Below are 20,915 nucleotides of genomic sequence, written 5' to 3'. Positions count from 1 at the left end.
CTCCCCCCCCCCCCCCCCCCACCCACCCATTGTTGCTGCCCCTTCACTGTCCCACTGCGGACTAATTGCTGTGTTGCCTCGCAAGGTGGCAAGTGGGAATGAAGCATTGAGGGGCCAGGAGCAGAGTTGCTGGGGTATGGTGAGTGGGTTAACAAATAGGGATCACAGTGAAGTGGGCTGCTAAGTAGACCTGTAAGTGAGGTGAGGCTTTGTTAGGTGTCATATGGGCAGAGAGGTCATTGGGTTTTGGCACTTTGATGTCAGCAGTGCTGATTACCTCTGTCAGTATGGCAATGGGCAATATTGTTTTTATTCCTCCTTTTCCTTCCCTTTCCCAGTCTTTAAATCAGGCCAACCCTTAGCCATGTAAGGTTAATTCAAGCTCCCAGTGGAGTTCAAAATAAGACCATGACTTCTGATCTGTAAATTGCAATCTAAAGTTTTCAAGTTTCAATGCTCTTGGTGACATTTAAAGTTTATCAGTCCAGATAGTGTATTTTGAGAGATTATGGTGGCTTTGTTACAGCAGAAAGTACCTTACAGCTGCTTTGAAATTCGAATTGGAGACTGTTTACTTACTAAACCCATTGCCATTGGGGATAGTTAACCTGAATATATCAATGAGTTGTTTCAAGATATGATTCTGTCACCTACTAAAATAGGTAGCATATTTAATGAATATTTGTCGACTTTGTAATTGACCAAATGTGATTGGTTATTGCTGTTTAAGCAATTTAAAAGATTGCCTGATGTAAAAATGTAAACAGCTCTGAAGAAGGGCAAGGGGACCAGAAACATTAACTCTGCTTTCTCTTCTACAGATGCTGCTAGACTTGCTGAGTTTCTTCAGCAGTTCTGTTTTTGTTTCAGAATTCCAGGACCCGCAGCAATTTGTTTTTTGGTAGTTTAAGTACTGTTTGCTTTTACCATCTGAAGCATTAGGGAAACCATTTAATGAATGTTCTTTTAAAAATGCATTACTGAAATTTGACGGGTCTGTAAGAATTTGTCCAGATTTAGAGCGCTAATGGACTGTAAACTGCTGAGCTAGATTATATTTTGAAGCAGCAAGATTGCTAAAGTGTGAAACTGCAGGAGATGGGGGAGGTACTAAACAAGTATTTTGCATATGCGTTATTGCGGAGAAGGATATGGAAGATAGAGAACATGTTGAAATTAATAGCAACACTTGAAAAATATCCGTTTAAAGAAGTGGTGGTGGTGCTGGACATCTTAAAATATATAAAGGTGGGTAAATCCCTAGGACCTGATCAGTCATAACCTAGAACTCTGTGGGAAGCTACGGAAGTGATTGCTGGGCTCTTTGCTGAGATAGTTGTATCTTTGATAGCCATAAGTGAGATGCTGGAAGACTGGAGGTTGGCTAATGCGGTGCCACTATTTCAGAAAGGTGGTAAGGAAAAGTCAGGAAGCCACAAAATAGTGAGTCTGACATTGGTGGTGGGCAAGTTGTTAGAGGGAATCGTAAGGGACCGGATTTACCTGTATATGGAAAGGTAAGGACTGATTAGGGATAGTCAGCATGGCTTTATGCATGGGAAATCATGTCTCATGAAATTGAGTTTTTTGAAGAAGTAACAAAGAAAATTGATGAGGGCAGAGCGGTAGATGTGATCTATATGGACTTTAGTAAGGTTTTCAAAAGGTTCCTTATGGGAGACTGATTAGCAAGGTTAGCCCTCAAGGAATACAGGGAGAACTAGCTATTTGGATACAGAACTAGCTTAAAAGTAGAAAACAGAGGGTGGTGGTGGAGGGTTGTTTTTCAGACTTGAAGGCCTGTGACCAGTGGAGTGCCAAAGGATCGGTGCTGGGTCTACTGCTTTTTGTCATTTATTTAAAGGATTTGGATGTGAACATAAGAGGGATACTTAATCAGTTTGCAGATGACACCAAAATTGGAGATGTAATGGACAACAAAGAAAGTTAAGTCAGAATACAATGGAATCTTAATTAGATGAGCCAATGGCCAAGGAGTGGCAGCTGGTGTTTAATTTAGGTAAATGTGAGGTGCCGCATTTTGGAAAAGCAAATCAGGGCAGGACTTATACACTTAATGGTAAGGTTTTGGAGAGTGTTGCTGATCAAAGAGACTTTGCAGTGCAGGTTCGAGCTGCTTGAAAGTGGATAGGATAGTGCAAGAGACGTTTGGTCCGTGTGTTGAGTATAAAGAGGTCATGTTGCGGTTGTGCAGGACATTGATTAGGCCTCTTTTGGAATACTGCATGCAGTTCAGGTTTCCCTGCTATAGGAAGGCTATTGTGAAACTTGTAAGGGTTCAGAAAAGATTTACAAGGATGTTGCTAGGATTTGAGCTATAGGGAGAGGCTCAATAGGCTGGGGCTGAGGGGTGACCTTAGAGGTTTATAAAATCATGAAGGGCATGGACGGATAAATAGACAAGGTCTTTTCCCTGGGGTGGGGGAGTCCAAAACTAGAGGGCATAGTTTAAAGGTGAGCAGGCAAAGATTTAAAAGGAACCTAAGTAGCAACTTTTCCTTACAGAGCACCTTGCATGTTTGAAATGAGTTGCCAGGAAGTGGTAGAGGCTGTTACAATTACAACATTTAAAAGGCATCTAGATAGGTATATCAATGGAAGGGTTTAGAGAGATATGGGCCAAGTGCTGGCACATGGGACTAGATTCATTTAGGATGTCTGGTTGGCATGGGTGAATTGGACCGAAGGGTCTGTTTTCATGCTGTGCATCTCTATGGTTCTATGAACCTTTTGAATAAACGTCTCCCGTCATGCTACATAGTTCAAGATGCATGGAGCCACAACAAAGCCAACTGATTAAAATGCTAACTAACCATCTTTTATATTCCTATCATCGCTGATAATTAACAAATAACTTTGTTTGATAAATATATTCACACTCTTTTCCTTTAAATTGTTTTTCATCAATGGAATCATTTTCCTTTGTAACGCAGGGAGTTGAGGATGCATTTTACACACTGGTACGAGAGATTCGGCAATACAGAATGATAAAACTCAACAGTCAAGATGATAGAAACCAAGGCTGCTTGGGGTTAAAATGCATAATTATGTAATTAGGTAAGTAATACTTGTTTCTAAAGAATTTTGTGCTAAAGCAAATTAATTCCATCTAAGGTCTGTGCACTGAAGTATTGGTGTGTAGTGTTATGTGGAAATTAGAGGGAGAGAATGCATGAATGTGAGAGAGAGGGCAAATAAGGTAGTCAGTTGCTGAGCCACCCACCATCCCAAATAAAAAGAACTTCCCCACAAAGGCTGGGTGACAAGAAAATTCAAATGCAAAGACTACCTGGTTCAGAACCCCTCTTTTGTATGAATTCCATTGTGTTCAGCTCATACTGTGTGTTTCCAGAAGATGAATGCAAGATCAATAGGTGGTTGGTTAGTTCATTTGGCTGGATGACTAGTTTGTAATGCAGAGTGACACCAGCAGCATGGTTTCAATTTCTGTGCCGGCTGAAGTCGCCATGAAGATCCTGCCTTCTCACCTTCGAATCTTGCTGTAGGCATAGTGACCCTCAGCTTAAACTCTTGTCATCATTGTAATGAGAGAGAAGCCCGATGATCCTTTGAGACTATGGTGACTTTACCTTTTACCTTAGTTTGGGAAAATCGAATCAGCACAGGTAGCTACAAAGAAGGATTAATTGTGTGTATTCAGGACAGTTCCCTAGAATACTATGTTGTGGATCCAATTAGGACTCAGGCTATTTTGGATTTGTTAATGTGTAATGAGACTGGTTTAGTAAATGATCTCAAAGTAAAAAAAAAAATCTGTAGGAAACTAGGACTATGATCAACATTTCCTCTAAGCACAGCTACAAGGAGGTTCAGCACAAACTGATGAGCACATTGACACTATTCAGAACAATGATGTTCAGTTTTGGAGACTGCTGCTGTTCACAAACCTGCGGAGTTTCGTAATTGCTGAACAGTCTAATCCTGAAGCTGCAGACTCTTGCATAGGTGGGGCAGACATCTTTGAGGAAGCGGCTGGCTGAAATGCTCTGGATTCTATGCCTTTGTTCTGCAGCTTGTGCTCCACTCAGTGATGCTTGAAGTGGTTGGCACCTTCATGATGCTTCTCCAGTTTATGTATTCTTGGGTAAGTGATTCACACAGGTTGGGGATGTTATGTGTGTTTAGGGAAGCTTTTAGGGTGCCCTTGTAGTATTTCCCGTGCCCACCTAGTGATCATTTACCATTGCTCAGAGGAAAACACCTGTTTAGTGAATCTTGAATGTGGCCTGTTCATCACAGTGCCTTAGTATTGTGAATATTAGTCTGGGAGAGAGTGTTCATGTTGGAATGCTTTTGCTGTCTGTGGATTTGGAGGATTTTGTGAAGCCTGCGCTGGTGATAACTCTCCAGGAATTTGAGGTATCTGCTGTATGTTCTTGTTTCTAATGCATACTAAAGAGTAGGATCCATGGCTGCTCTGTAGACCAAGAGCTTACTGCTATGTTTTAAGGGCTTAGACTTCAAGCACACTTAGACTTCAAGTTCCTCAGGCATCCAAAAGCTGCAGTGGTGCATTGGAGTTGTTGGATTTTATCGTTGATATCTATTCACACTAAAAGAAGGCTCCTGAGATATGTAAATTGATCCTCCTTGTTCAGACGCTTGTATAAAATTTGATGATCGGGCACAGCATTGTGCGGCAGCAGTGAACTGGTAGAGAAGCTTTGTTTTCCACATATTTAGTCTGAGGTACATTCTCTCCCACGCCAGAGTGAATGCGTCAACAATGATTGGAATCTTGGCATCTGAGTGTATATCTGCATGCACAGAGTGTCATTTATGTACTGGAACCCTGACAGAAGTGGGATGGTCTTGGTTCTGGTTTGAAGATGTCAATGGGTGAGCAGTTTTCTGGTGATACTGTAGATTAGCTTCACTCTGGCAGGGAGCTACATTAAGATGGATTTGAGCTTTGCAACAAGGGAGATGGAGAACATGAGTGCAATGACATAGCCCTGCGTAATCCCCGTTTGTATTTGTATTGGATCTGTGGGGGATCATTTGTAAGGATCACTGCATTCATGTCATTGAGAAGCAGCCAAATTTGAGTAGGGTATGCCATAATCCCTCAGTTGACAGTCAAAGGCTTTTGGAAGATCAAAGAAAGCCCTTTCCAGAGGTTGCTGCTGTTCCCTGCACTTTCTTTGATTTGTTGCATTCTGAATGTCATGTCCATTTATTGGTTGAACCCACATTGAGAGTCAGGAATGAGCTCTTCAGCCACCAGGAGGAGGCAGTTGAAGGTTCTTGTGATGACATTTCCTGTAGCAGACAGTAGGGAAGTCTCTCTCTCATTTCCACAATCGGATCTGTTTCTTTTTATGAAGGTGGTCGCAATTAAAATATCATAGAATGCCTACAGTGTGGGAAAAGACCACTTGGCCCATCAAGTCTGCACCAACCCTCCAAAGATCATCTCAACCCCAGCCCCTCACTCTACCCCCGTAACCACGCATTTACCATGGTGTCATCCACATAAGCTCATCTCTTGACACTACAGGGAAATTTAGCATGGCCGATCCACCTAACCTGCGCATATTTGGACATCTGAGATCTCGGAGTATACTCCCTTCCTTTCAGACAAGGCCAATGACAACGTGATTCATGTCAAGAGTGTCTCTCTATCGTATTTTAGTATTTCAACAGGGATTCCATTTGTGCCAGAGGCCTTGTTGGTTCTCAGCTGTCAGATGGCATTTCTGATCTCTCAGAAGGTTGGAGGCACCCTGAAATACACCCTGTATTGTATTTGATATTGCTTTCAGAGTCTTTGTTTTCGAAAGCTGCATCTTTGTTGAGATGGTCCTCTGAGTTCTGTGTCCAGAGGTGTTGACTGCCTCTTAGTCATTGAGTGACTCTCAGTGGAGTTGGTCCCTGTGTACTTGGACTGTAGATGGTTTTGATAGTACTGAAGAAACCACTCCCGTTGTGGTTGTTGGCGATTTGCTGAATCTGCTGCACTCTTTCCACACATCATCTAATCTTTAGGTCACAAGATATTTGTTGAAGGCTGAGGTGCAACTGCCACAGACCTGATTTCCCCCTCAGCTTTGGAGCTGCTAATTCAGGAATCCCTTGCATTTGCTGTTTATCAGATCGAGAATCTCCTGAACATCCTTGTCAAACTAGTTTTAATGTTTCCAGTTGAGAGCCTGAGCGTCTCATTGTGCATGGTGGATTTTAACATGGATAAGGTACTGCAGAGACTCTGCGGCTGTGACATGTTGGTCATTGCCAGATTGGCTGTGCGACGCCAACTGAGTAAGCCTTGCTTCTGAGGGTTATTCAGTCCAGAAATGTTGATTCTACTGCAACAGAATCTTTACTGCCCCTGCCAGTTGGGGCTATATCGTTGGAAGTACTAGAGCAGATTAATCGGTGGTTAGTCCAGCAGTTGTTGACTCTGGGAATGGCATGGGTGATGCAGATATCTCTGCTTTTCCTTGCTTGGATATAGAAGATAGAACATAGAATACAGAGCAATATTGCACTGTACAGGTCCTTCAGCCCTTGATGTTGTGCCAACCTTTTATCTTACTCTAAGATCAAACTAACCTGCATACCCTACATTTTACTATCATCCATGTACCTATCCTAGTGTCGCTTAAATGTCCCTAATGTACAGAGGAACCTTGATTATCAGGCATTTGATTATCCGAATATTGGATAATCAGGCAAGTTTGCAGAGTCCTGATGCTTGGCTGAGGTACGTTATCCAGCATTTGATTATCCGGAATTCGATTTACCAAATGAAATACCCCCGTCCGTGTGTTTTGGGTAATCGATATTCCTCTGTAGCTGACTCTACAACCACTGCTGGCAGTGCATTTCACGCACTCACCACTCTGTGTAAAGAACAGACCTCTGACATCTACCTTAAACCTACCTCCAATCATCTTAAAATTATGCCCCCTCGTGATCATTTCCACCATGGGGAAAACGTCGCTCACTATACCTATTCCTCTCATCATCTTATATATCACTATCAAGTCACCTCTCGTCCTCCACTCCAATGATAAAAGCCCTTGCTTCCTCGACCTTTCTTCATAAGACATGCCCTCCAGACCAGTCAGCATCCTGGTAAATCTCTGCACCCTCTCTAAAGCTTCCACATCCTTTGTATATTGAAGCGACCACAACTGAACACAATATTTCAAGTATGGTCTAACCAGAGCTTTAGAGCTGCAGCATGACTTCGCGGCTTGTAAACTCAATCCCCCTGCTAATGAAAGCCTGCACATCATATGCCTCCTTAATCCTATCAACTTGGATGGCAACTTTGAGGGATCTATTGAAATGGGCCTCAAGATCCCTCTGTTCCTCCACACTGTCAAGAATCCTGTCTTTAACCTGTAATCTGCATTCAAATTTGACCTTCCAAAATGAATCACTTTGCACCTATCCAGGTTGAGCTCAATTTGCCACTTATCAGCCCAGATCTGCATCCTGTCAATGTCCCGTTGCAACCTACAGCAGCCCTTCACACTATCCACAATTCCTCCAACCTTTGTGTCATCGGCAAACTTACTAACCCACCCTTCCACTTCCTCATCCAAGTCATTTTTATAAATCAAAAAGAGCAGAGTTCCCAGAACAGATTCCTGGAACACCATTGGTTACTGAGCTCCAGGGTGAATACTTAGCATCTACTACCAACCTCTGTCATCTGTGGGCCATAATGTTATGGTCTATTAGGTGCCAGTGCTCAGAGCAGGAGTGTTGACAGGCCTTCTTCTTGTCATTGCAGAAGAGAATGTTTGCTATGACAAGGTCATGTTCCAGACATTTCATCAGGCGGAGGTCTCCATTAGAGTTTGTTTTCCCTACACCTTCCTTGCATAACACATCTTTCCAAATGTTTGCGAATCTCCTGATTCTGGCATTGATATTGCAGAGGTGAATCAAATTCTGAAGAATTTGAAACTGGACATGAAAAGTTAACTCTGCTTTCTGTCCACAGTTGCTGCCAGACCTGAGTTTTTCCAGCAATTTCTGCTTTTGCTACCATCTCTATGGGATCTTATTAGTTATAAGAAAGAAGCTGGTGGGACAGAGTCATAGGGCCATTCAGCATAGAAACAAGCCATTCACGTTTATGCCGATCAACAAACACCAAGCTACACTTAGCCTATTTACCTGACTTGGTCCGTGGCCTACTGTGACCTGGCTTTTAAAGTACTCATTGAGAGCACCTTCTTATACTATCCTCTCAGGCAGTACATTCCATGTTTTTAACCACCCTCTGAGTGAAAAATATTTTTCTCTGATTTCATCTAAACCGCTTATTCGCGCTCATCTACCACTGCTGCATTCCTTCAAATTCAGGACCTCAGTGCAGAATTTGTAGTCGGGGCTTCTTGAAAGGGCCAAAAACTGAAAGTAAAAGAACCTCGTTATTCAACAATTTTTGCACATTTCTTCCAATTTGCAAATTATTTTAATTGTGTTAAATAAAACAAAACACGATGGATTAAAATGTTGTGTTGGGAAGAAGCAATGGACCGATGTCTGTCCATTATTAGATTAGATTACTTACAGTGTGGAAACAGGCCCTTCGGCCCAACAAGTCCACACCGACCCGCCGAAGCGCAACCCACCCATACCCCTACATTTACCCCTTTAACCTAACACTACGGGCAATTTAGCATGGCCAATTCACCTGACCCGCACATCTTTGGACTGTGGGAGGAAACCGGAGCACCCGGAGGAAACCCACGCAGACATGGGGAGAATGTGCAAACTCCACACAGTCAGTCGCCTGAGTCGGGAATTGAACCCGGGTCTCTGGCGCTGTGAGGCAGCAGTGCTAACCACTGTGCCACCGTGCCGCCCACCAGTTATGCAGCGAGTTGGTTATTCAATTCTGTTAATATTAGCATGACTGAATAGAGTGAGTTAATTTGTGGACCATGGATGTCACTGGCTAAGCCAGCATTTATTAGCCATCCCTAATTGTCCAGAGGACAGTTAAGTCAACCACGTTGCTGTAGATCTGGAGTTAATATAGGTCAGATCAGGTGCCCTCTTTTGTGAAGTAGCTTTCTTTCCCTAAAAGATGTTACTGAACCAGATTGTTGTAAAAACTAATAGACAGCAAATCCCTGGGTCGAGTACATTAGCACCATCTGAACCTGCAGTCCACTCTGACCCAGAAGCAGCACATCAGAGTTGTCAGTGTCTCCGCCCCAGTACTCGATACAATTAATGACTTCTTAGATATGCTGTTCTTATGGTTTGCCATTCCAGAAGAATCCGTAACTGCATCTTGTTATTTAAGCTGGCCTCTTCCTGCGAGTCATGTCTCACTTGGGACAGTGATGTCCATGTTGTAGTACCGGGCATCCTGGGCTATGAAGGTAGTACAACGTTCAGGTCTACTGTTGAAGTTGTTCATAAGAGCTTTGATGTTCAAGTCTTGAAATTAATTTGGGTAGGTGGGGGAGGACTAATTGATGTGGAATTTGCCTGTGCGTGAATTCTTCTAACTAACCACCGTACACTCCCAGTGGAGTGAAGTCTTGACCAAATGGCAAGTTGTCTGACCCAAATCTGAGGCACCCTATGATGTATTTTGTGCTATCACCCGTCAACATTTAAGACTGCAAGTTAAAAAGCCATTCAAGAAAATAGTGCTGACTCAATAAAGATATATGCCAGTGAGGAAGAAGGATTCTAGGAAGGTGATAAATTAACCATGGTTAACCCAGGAAGTTAAGTGTTCTCCTTCAATTCTGTACTAATACAGATTTCCTTCAGTTCCTCCTTACTAAACCATGTTGCCTATCGTTTCCTGTACATTATTCGTGCCCTCTTTTGTGAAGTCACAAGTGGAGTATCAACTTACTTCCTATTATAAATTCCCATTTCTGACTGTAAGGGACTTCATGCATTTTCACCAACCTTTCCTTTACAAACCTATAGAAACTTTCAGTCAGTTCTTATATTCCCTGCAAGCTTACTCTCATACCCTATTTTCCCTTCCTTAATCAATCACTTTGTCCTCCTTTGACCTCTAAACTGTTCCCAAACCTCTCGACAGTTGTTTTTTCTTGCCAACTTATATGCTTATTTTTGCATCTAAGACTACTTCTAGCTTCCCTCATAAGCCATTGTTTACCGCTGTTCTCTTTGCACTCTTGTGCTAGACAGGAATAAACAGTTTTTGTTGTTCACCTGTTTGCTATTGCGAATCCACTGTTACTTTCAGTGACATTTCCAAATTCTTCATAACCAATTCACACCACATATACCATTGTAGTTTCTCAAGTTGATTCAGGACCCTGGTCTCAGAATCACCTACCTCAATCTCCACCTTGATGAATTCCAGCACATTATGGTTGGTCATCCCCAAGTTGCCTGAAACCACATTACCAATTAATCCTTTCTCATTGCAAAATACCAAGTCTGAGGTAGTCTGTTTTCTAGTTGGTTCCTCATTGTATTGGTCCAGAGAACCATCCTGCACAGACTCCAGAATTCCTGCAGTATCATGACTAATTTGATTTGCCCAATCCATATGTAGATTAAAGGTAACCCATGATTTCAGATGTTCCTTTACAACATGCATCTCTAATTTCCTATTTAATGCCATTCCCAACATCCTACACTTTGGCAGCCTATTTACCATCCCCGGTAATGTTGTTTTGTTTTTTGTTTCTCAATTCTACCCACACAGATTGTATGTTGTCTGACCTACTATCATTCCTCAGTATTATATTTATACCCTCTTTAAGCAGTGATGCAACTCCATCACTTTTTCTTTTCTGTCCTTTGTAAATACTGATTACTCCTGAATGTTCACTTCCCATCCTTGGTCACTCTGCAACCATGTCTCTTTAATCCTAACTATATTATACCCATTTACATTTTATGCATGATTTTGAATGCTCTATGCATTCAGGCACAAAGCCGTAAGGCTTATCTTGTTAACATTCCTTGTCCCATTCCCATTTTCTTTTACTGTGCCTTGGTTGATTCTAGCCTTTGATTCTGCTGTCTATCATTTCTCTTATTCCTTTTTCTGTCTTGTTCTTATCCTTCATTCCCCTTCCCCTAAATCCTTGAATAGCTTCCCATATAACTACTAATTTAGCTTAAATGCCCCCTCCATGCCCAACCACCCCCCAACCATTCTAGCAAGTACCCCGCTAGACCATTAATCCTGACTCTGCGCAGGCATAACCCATCCAGTTTGTAATGACCTTATCTCTCCCAGAGCTGGTAACAGTCCCCCAGGACTCTAAAACCATACCCCGTCATCATTTCTTTAGCCACCTGTTCATCCAATATGTCTTGCTATTGCTACTCTGACTGGCACATGGCACTAATATTAATCCTGAAATTGCTATCTTTTTGAAGTTCTACTTGTGACCAGAAAAAGACCTAACCATTCTGCTTACAGTTGAATCCCCTATAGCCATTGTTTTTCCACACTTTTTGCTCTTTCCCAGAGCCAGTAGTGGTGCCATGAATTTGGTTGTTGCACTTTTTCCCCGAGAGGCTATTTCCCCTCAACAGTACCCAAAGTAGTATATCTGTTTTTAAGGAAAATTGCTCCAGGGAGTTTTACACTGCCTGCCTCATCCTCTTAGTCTGCCCAGTGGTCACCCATTCCTTTTCTGCCTGTGCAGTCTTAGTCTGTGGTATGGCCATCTCTCTGTACATGCTATCCACGATTCTCTCAGCCTCCAGATGTTCCATCGTGTCCCCTGACACCACTCCAGCTCCGAAACCTGAGCGTTCAGGATTTGAAGCTGAGATGCTTCCTGCACGTGTACTGGTTGTCCATGTAGAACAGATCCATACAATGTGATAAAGATTAAGCAGAAGATTGGCAAAGTTTTAAAAATCAACAAAATAATCAAAAAAAGAATTAGAAAAAATAAACTTTGGGTAAACTAGCAAGTAATATCAAAACAGACAACATAAGCTTTAACTATCTAAAAAGAGAGAAACCAAAGTGAATAAAGTCCTCTCGGAAAGAACCTAGGAAAATAATAGGCAACCAAGAAACGGCAATGAATTTGAATAAATACTTTGCATCAGTCTTCACTAGTGAAGACACTGATAGCATTCCCAAAATACTAAATCAAGGGACAAAAGTGAGAGAGGAAATAAATACAATAATTATCCCTAGAGAAAAAGTATGAGGGAAACTAATGGAGTTAAAGGCTGATAAGTCACCTGGAGATGATGAGATACATCCTAGGATATCGAAGGAAGTAATAACAGATATAGTGGATGCAAGGTGATAGTGGAAAGTAAAGATTATAAGATAAAATATGATCTCATTGAATATTTGATCAGACTTAATGGCCTACTTCTCCTACATGTTCTAGTCGCTGTCTCTTCCTATTGTACTTTGATTATCATTACTTGTATCCCATTATATGTACTATTACCTTGTCCTCTGGTCCCAGCATGATTCAGGTGAAGGCTATCCTAATCAATTTCTTCTTGTCCCAGTACTAGTGTCAATGCCCCATAAATCAAAACCCATTTTCCAATAACAACCTTTGAATCATGAATTTGATTCTTTGATGTTGTTTTCCTCTTCCGTCTTGCTTAATAGTGCCTTAATATGTTGTTTTATTTTAGTTGTTTTTCTAAACGTACCTCAGATCCTCCTTCTGTTCTATCCCATTTCAGTGCATATTTTAGAAGGCTTTATGGCAGTGTTTTCCAAACTTTGAGGAGTAGGGGAAGAAGAAGAATGAGAGTCAGATTAACAAGACCAAGGGACAGGGGAGACAGAACATGAGAGAGCATGGTGACACGGTGGCCTTGATTCCTTGAATCTCACCACCACAAACTTTCAGCTTGTGGCCCATCTTTTGTCTTATTTGTCTTATTAAAGATGATGATGCTTCCCAGGCCATAGTGACAAAGAATGAAAGACTGTTAGAAATTGAAGTATTAGACAAGCTTTTGGTACTTGAAGTTGAGGCAGATTTAATGAGGTACATGCAAGCATACTGAAACAAGTGATGGTGAAAATGATGAGACACTGCCATAATCTTTCAATCTTGCATAGACTGATTGCTATTGGAGAATTGCAACCATTATACTCTAATTCAAAAAAGGATAGGATGAGGGGAAGCAGCGGCCTAGTAGTATTGTTGGATTGTTAATCCAGAGATCAGGCTAATATTCTGAGGACCAGTGTTTGAATCCCTCTATTGCAGACAGTGGAATTTGAATTCAGTGGCAATCTGGAATTAAAAGTCTAATGACCTGGAATCCATTGCTAATTGTTGGAATAACACTTCTGGTTCACCAATGTCCTTTAGGGAAGGAAACTGCCATTCTTGCTTGGTCTGGCCTGTGTGATTTCACACCCACAGCAATGTAGTTAACTCTTAACTGACGTCTGGACAATTAGGGATGGGCAATGTCTCCCTCTTCCCATGAATGAATGAATGAATGAAAGTAAATATAGGCCCAGCAATTACAAACCAGTCAATTTGACTTTGGTTTTGGGAAACCCTCTAGAAATAATTAATGTAGAATTAGTAATCACATGGGCAATTATAAGTTGATTCAAGAGAACCAACGTAGATTACCTCATGGAAAATCACGTCTAACTAACCTGTTGGAGTTCTTTTGAACAGGTATCAAAGAGGGTTGATGTAGTGCAAACTTCCAAAATGCATTTGATACACTGCCACGTACCAGTCTTGTGCAGAGTTAGAGCTCATAGGTGAGGTGATACAATTTAGCAGAAGGAATAAGGCAAGGTATTATAAAATAAAGGTTACTGCTGTAGTGTGTGCACGGAAGCACAGAGATCTGGATGTGTATGTCCATGATGCATTAATGTGAGTACAGGTGGAGAGCAGTTAATAAAACATGCAGTATCTTGTGCTTTTTTGATAGAGGCTGAACCTGTGTAAGGCATTCGTTAGAGCTCAGCTGGAATATGTACAGTTGAGTGCCACACATCAGAAAAGATGTGAATGCATTGAAGAGAGTACACAGTGGTTTCAGGAATGAGAAACTTCAATTATAAAGACAAATTATAGAAGTTGTTTGCATAGGAAAAGAGGATATTTCACTCACATTTTCAAAATCATGAAGGGCCTGGGTGAAATGGAAGGATCAAACATGAGAGAGCACAGATTTAAAGTAGTTTTCAAAAGAAGCAAATAAGATGCGAGAAAGCCTTTTGCACACGCTAAACAGTTGGTGTCTGGAATGCACTGACCAGAAGTGCAGTAGAAGCAGGTTCAATTGAGGCAAAGGAGAATGTGTCAGATGATTACATGAATAGAAACACTGAATGTTTACAGGGCAAAGGCAGGCAAATGACACTAATTCATAATGCTCATTTGGAGAACCAGTGCAAACATGATGAGGCAAGTGGCCTCCTTTTGTAATTGTGATTGCCTGCCTGAAGGTATAGAATGTCCAGTAGACTTACATGATGTAAGAACTTTGATCTCACATGGTTTCTCAAGATGGGTGAAGTGTCTTGACGTGTCTCCAATTGCTGTAGTTCAGACTCAGAAGGGGCAACTGGAGTCACTGTAGAGCATGAAAGTTTCCTGAATCATGCATTTCACAGGTTGGTTACCCACAGGCGGCGAGGTCAGCATAGGTGGCTGGCCACCTGGAAGAGTAGAAAAGTGTTGGTAGTAGTCTTTGGGCAGTGTTGCCACTCAAACAGATACTCAATGTTAGTGATTGCTGGGGTGGTGATACTCTGATGAAATGCATGTCAGACCCTGGTAACAATGGAAGGGGATTCTACTGGAAGAAAAAGCAAGTCAAAATATAATTACAGGGGATCCTATTGTTAAGGGGACAAACAAGCATCTCTGTAACCATCATTGGCACCAGGGAAGCAACAGAACTCTCAATGTAAAGGAGAGATTTGAATTAACTCAGAACCTGTACAGACCATGCTTAACTTATCTCATTTCATTTTTTGATGAAGTAATTGGGAAAGTTGTTGAAGGGAATGTAAAGGATGTTGCTCATATTAATTCTAAAAGGTTTGATACAGTACTCCATAAATTGTTGGTTACCAAAAATTAAGGCTGATGCAGTAGGAAGGTTGTTGTGCAATTGAATAAAATATTGATTTCAGCAAAGGAAGCAGCAAGTTGTGGTAGATGGATTTTATTTGGAATGGAGAAAGGCAAATGGTGCTGTTTCCAAATGGTAAAAGCTAACCACTTGCTTTTTTGCTGTATACAAGTGATTGAGAAATTTGACTCTGTATTCTAAATTTCCATGTTAACAAACATGGAAGAGTGTCAAACAGTGATCGTAATATAATTGCCTGCGAAAGGATACTGGCTGGCAGAGTTGGTGAAACGTGGAACTTAGTATGGACAAGTGCAATGATGCCATTTGGAAGAAAAGATGGGAAGAGGCAATGCAGATTGGCTCAATTCTTTTCTAAGCAAAGTGTGCAGTAATGGAAGAATTTGGGGTTACATGTGCATCATCAGACTCTGTGCAGCTCCTATACCATAAATGACATTATTATATTAAGAATTTATTTCAGTTTATCTCATAGTCACAATGAAATGTTGAGCTGAAAACAGTTTATTGTAATGTATGGATCACTCTTTCAAATGTATCTTTGTTTATTTCCTGCAGGATATAATGGATGCCTCTACAACGCAGTCTGTGAAAAATATGCAAACAGAATCTGAGCAAAGATGGGGAAAAAGAACAAGACGAACAGTCTTTCATGTGAAATTGCAGACCATACCTACCCCTTTTCTCTTATAAAAATGTGTGACATGTAGAATAGGTTTACTAGGTACAGATGCACTCGCTCATTCTCTTTCTATACATTACACTAAATTTACTGGATTTCATTTTTATAGTACACTAACCAAATTATGTGGGATATAGTAATCAGACTGAGATACATAATAGTCTGATAAAATGGAGTTTTTTTTAATGTAAAGTGCCTGTTTACTGCAACAACAAAGATTCCAATTGTTTTGGACCTTCGTGCTAACTTAAAATGTCTACTTCTGCCAAACAGATTTAAAATGTGTAAGTATTGTATCAATATTACAGTATTGTAGACATTTCGAGATCTGCTTGGCAATCTATGGGTGCAGTTCCTGTGGGCATTCACCCCAAGCATTAAGGAGCAATACCAAATTAGTGAAATTGTGTAACTGTGAAACCAATAAGTGCAAACTTGCTGAAATGCAGACAGTTACTTACTTCAGATCAATGACTGGGTGACCACTTCAATCTGTCTCGAAAGTTAAAGTGGTTATGCCACAACAGTATGAAGGGCATATTTTATGTATGTTATCTCCCTTATTAAATTATTGTAACCCAAAGCAAAGAGTTGGATGCCTATGATCCTGACTTGGGAATCATTGATATTTTTAGCAAATTTCTGTTTTTGTCAGTTTTTCTGCTGTTTGTGCACAATTAAGAAAATTTTAACTGTTGGGCCAATAACTGGACTGGGATTCATTCAGACTAAATAGGAAGCTTAGCAGTTCCTCAATCAGTGCAGCAAGGTTCTTAAGCTGTTCTTAAAAGAAGTTCTTTTTTTTAAAAAACAAACCTGATCAGCACTGTGTTCAGTACGTTTGTGGCTGGTTCCTAATTGTAGTGAATTTCATCAGCCCTTAGCCCAAATAGGTATAGAGTACATTTTAAACACCCATTCTCACTAAAAGGCACACAGGACTGAGATCAATTAAGAGTATTAATGGGCAATGAAGGGGAGTGACCTGTGTGGCTTTATTTTCCCGTGTGCCTTACCTGATCTGGGAGTGTTTGTTTTCTGTTTACAGTGCAGCCAATCCTTACATTGCCAGGCAGCATTATCCATGTAAACACATTATCCATTTCAGGCCTATATAACATTGTTTTGGTAATATGATTTGATGTCCACTGTACAACAACTGGAAACCTTTAAAAGCAAAATTATTGGAAACACTAGCCTTTGTGCAGAAGCTTTTCGGTAGCATTTCAAAAGAAAAAAATTTGAGTCTTGAGTTTCATTTTTTGGCCAGAGGGAACCACAATGCTATTTTTAAAACTAACGGATGAATGATATTTCAGGTTTGTTAAATTTCCTGAACTCCTCTTCACAACCAGAAAACAAAATCAAGATTTAAAATCGTGTTTGGTCTGTAACACTGCTTAATTGGAAATTTGATTTAAAATTTGGAGCTTGTATCTTTTAACAAGCCATTATAATAGAAAGTAGTTTGAGGAAAATTTTGCAGATAAATCAATTTAAATATTAATAACTGCATCAAGACCAAAGCAGCTGCATGAAGTTGGATTATGTGTCCTAAAATGTGAGATAGTAATGAGTAACTCCCAGAGTTAAACAATGTGCAATGATGAGCATAAGATGTACCAATAAGAACATACTTTTTTAATATCCTAGGGCGTATTCTTCTGTCATACATGGCTCTGCACCCTTTACTGTACATTGAAGGCCAAATTGTACTTCCCATATTTAAAATTCTTAGCTTTCCATTTTAAGAAGGAAAATCTTATAAGTAATTCATGCTTGTTTACAGCCTGTTCTGTTTTAGTTTTTTGTCAGTATTACCAACCCATGTCAGCACATCTCAATATGCTGATGTTTCTTGGGAACACCAAGACCCAGTTGTAGAAAGCTTCAGAAATTGGGAAGATTACATCTCATGCAGATTTGTGTACCACGTTTACAGCATTGAACTCATTCACCCCTAAATACATCGAGCCCTCAGACCCGTTCTGCCAGAAAATTAGATCATTATTGATGTAGCATATTCTGGAGGCTTTGAGTATTGGCAAATTGAACCTGACATTCTGCATCTATTGATAACGGCTATTAACTGAAAAGGACTTAAATCCGATTTTGCTTTGCTGATATGTGGTTGAATGATGGTCACATCTTGACCTAGGTCTTGCAAGCATTTTTCCTTTATTCTCATTTATGTCTCCGCATGATATTAAACTTTAAAGTCAGCCTCAAAAGAGTTTGATTTACTGGAAGTTCGAGCTGTGTAATTGCTGACTTGGAGTTTGAATTTATTTATTTTCAGTGCTCTTATACTTGTAGATGTGGCATCCCCCAAGGTATGTGTGGATAACAATTTGTTCTTCAGTCTCCTTGCTGCTATAGCCTGCACCTCTTCCATAATGTCCAGGAACTCCATGGCCGGTCCAAATGAAGCTCATCACTGTGGCTTCCTGTTAACAGACTGGGGCATTCTTTCCACTTCTTTTTCTACTCTCCTCTGAAAGCTTAGTTGTCATAGGTTGACATTCTCAATAAGCTGAAAAGAACAACCTACTAAGTTGTGCATTACAGACCAAGAGCAATGTGGCAATCTCAAAATGCGTGGTCAGTGTCAACATCATTATTTGGCTGACTAAACAAGCTGCAAGCTGAATAGGTCAGAAATTCCAATGTAGATTTGTTTCTCTAGTGTTATTTATTGCATGGCAGCCATGAATTATCAGATTTATGCAGCTCTCACAGAATTAATATGCTGAAGTTCTGGAAAAAAAGACTCTACCTCCTACAGTCAGATTCAAGAACTGTATGTTCCACAAAATGCTGCAAATAGTTGTGCTGATTTTGTTTTGTGACGTAAACCCCTCTGCCAGAACGCTAGTAAATCAGACATTATCTTTTTAAACTCCATTGGTTTAATTGCAAGTTAATCTGAACTTTTCACTTTATAAACACATTGGTATACATACAGTTGCGAGAATGATTTTGTTTAATGTTGACATGCTTTTCCAGTTTTGTTCAGTGGTCCAAATCATTCTGTTGAAGTTGATGTCATGTTCTGATGTAGTTAAAGTATTAGCATTCGTGTAACGGCAGGGGTTTTGGTTTGCATTTAACAAAGCATTTGCTACAGTTTCAGACTGATAGCCATTTATTACAGTTGTATTAAGACTCTGAGACACAGCATCTTTTTTGCATTTCAGTTTTCGGGAGTAGGAACTTTTATTTTCACTACTGAATGCTGTTTGTAGATGGAAATAATGTTTTCTGTCCATATCATCATATTTCCTGCCAAATCTATTGCTTTGTATTTGGAACTTCAGTTAACAAATGTCATGTATTAATAATGTATGGGTAATCAGTATAATTGAAAAGATGTACATTTTACCCTGTTTTGATATTGTATGTGTATTCATTGTTCAATTCTCCCAGAGTTGTGATTCTCTTAGTTAAGTTCCTAGTCATCTCCAAACTAAGATTTCAATGTGTTGATAAACTGTTAATGTTTGTACTAGACAAATTTGATTCCATTATTTTGACATATTCTTAATGTGTTAAGTTTTTAGAATGAGATCTGCTGATCTAAACTCCTCCACTGCTTCCCCACACCCCTTCACTACCCTAAAATTCTCGTCCTCAAGAAAAGATGCTGTCTGTCTTGAGCTTCTACATAGTGGAATGGAATGTTTTTTCATTCTTGGCATGTGCAGAAGATTCAGTTTATCGTGGAAGATGCTCTGGGGCAATGCATTTGGTGATGCACTAAATGAGCATGCTCAATGTATTGAGATTCAGGTAAAAAATAGTGTAACAAATTGAATGATAAAAACAGACTGTAACAATTTCTGTAGTTTTGCAGAAAGGCATTGCTTATGTGGGAACACTCAAATTGCACAAATAGATTTTTATTAATAACCCTATGAGGAATTGAGATTTGTATGATGTAATTTTGGAAGTATGTATTGTTTCTTTGAGCAAACAGACTCTTCACTTTTGTTTTTATATGTACAGTAGTTAGTGTCATTTTCATATTCTAGAGTATTGTGTACCTGTTTTGATATTAGAGTGCAGGTTAATAAGTTTTGTAAAACTTTTGGTTTGTAAAACCATGAACTAATCTTGCACTGATTATCTCTCTTCCTGTCATTCCCGTATTCACAATCTACAACAGCAATGAGTATATAGTCACTTAAGCTGGGTAAAATTATTTGATTTCATTTTAGTTTTAACTATCATGCTGTAAAAGATCCAGCAAATCACAGAATTGGTCTTCATTCTCACCACTTTCTCTCTGCCCTTCCATATACGCATATGCGCACGCAATGTGCCAAAAAAAAGGGCAGTAATTGTGACTGAGACTTTCTAATGAGGTGGGCCAAATTGGAACATTTCCCAGTTTTGTTTCACATATCCCAGATTCAAGCATTTGGCATTGTTGAAAGTGATGAAAAGAAATATTTGAGTGTTCCCTGAACTGTATATACTGCATTTTCTCCCTTTTTGGTAACTACAGAGTATGTCTTGTTAATTCAAGTGCTGGTTTGCTTTCATGATTGTGAAAATGGCTGGCTGAAAGTATATTTTTGCATGATGTAACTGCTTTTTCCCCACGAAAATGTTGACGCTTTTGTAAATAATATTGTCTTTTAAACTGGGAAACTTTCTGTAAATGAAAGGAATTTCTCTTGAGCTCTGGGACAAAAGGACTAGAAAATATACAAAGCACTGGTGACCTTTGATTTCTACGGTCGTTTCTCCTGCATGCAGGAACATTCACCATGAGCCATTTTGTGTATTCAATGCAGTGAGACAATAAAAGAGAACCTATTCTGTAGATGACTATTGTTTTGGGCTTTTTCACTATATGTTGATTTATTTTGGTTATGGCATAAAGAAGCCAGATTCTAAAAGGCCTCTGAAATTCATATGTCCTGACAGCTGCTTCTCTTCCAATTTGTTTCAAACTCCTGCATCATTCTATTTATTCAACTCCATTTACAAACAGCTTGTTTCTCCTTCGAGGACTGCAATCTTTGACGAGCTGAAAAAGTCATCTTGGGTGCAGGGAGATGAGTGAATCAAAACTTGAATTTTTGATACAGTATTTTTGCTTTGAGTCAGAAATTATTGGCCCCAAGTATTGTGCCAG

At 40.0% G+C, this 20,915-nt stretch overlaps 1 protein-coding gene across 2 annotated transcripts in view; it reads left to right on the top strand.

Annotated features, from left to right (window-relative positions):
- The window catches only part of nras (NRAS proto-oncogene, GTPase), a 64,374-nt gene extending 43,774 nt beyond the window's left edge, over window positions 1-20,600 (top strand). For both annotated transcript variants that reach the window (XM_043717003.1, XM_043717002.1), the window contains exons 5-6: window positions 2,955-3,078; window positions 15,649-20,600. In XM_043717003.1, coding sequence (XP_043572938.1) covers window positions 2,955-3,074 — 120 coding nt within the window. In that variant the 3' untranslated portion in view covers window positions 3,075-3,078; window positions 15,649-20,600. The remainder of the gene's footprint in view (window positions 1-2,954; window positions 3,079-15,648) is intronic.
- Window positions 20,601-20,915: the final 315 nt, after the last annotated feature.

The sequence above is a fragment of the Chiloscyllium plagiosum genome, chromosome 26 (genome assembly GCF_004010195.1).
Source record: "Chiloscyllium plagiosum isolate BGI_BamShark_2017 chromosome 26, ASM401019v2, whole genome shotgun sequence".
Taxonomy (NCBI): Eukaryota; Metazoa; Chordata; class Chondrichthyes; order Orectolobiformes; family Hemiscylliidae; genus Chiloscyllium; species Chiloscyllium plagiosum.
This window is presented reverse-complemented; position numbering and strand designations above follow the sequence as displayed.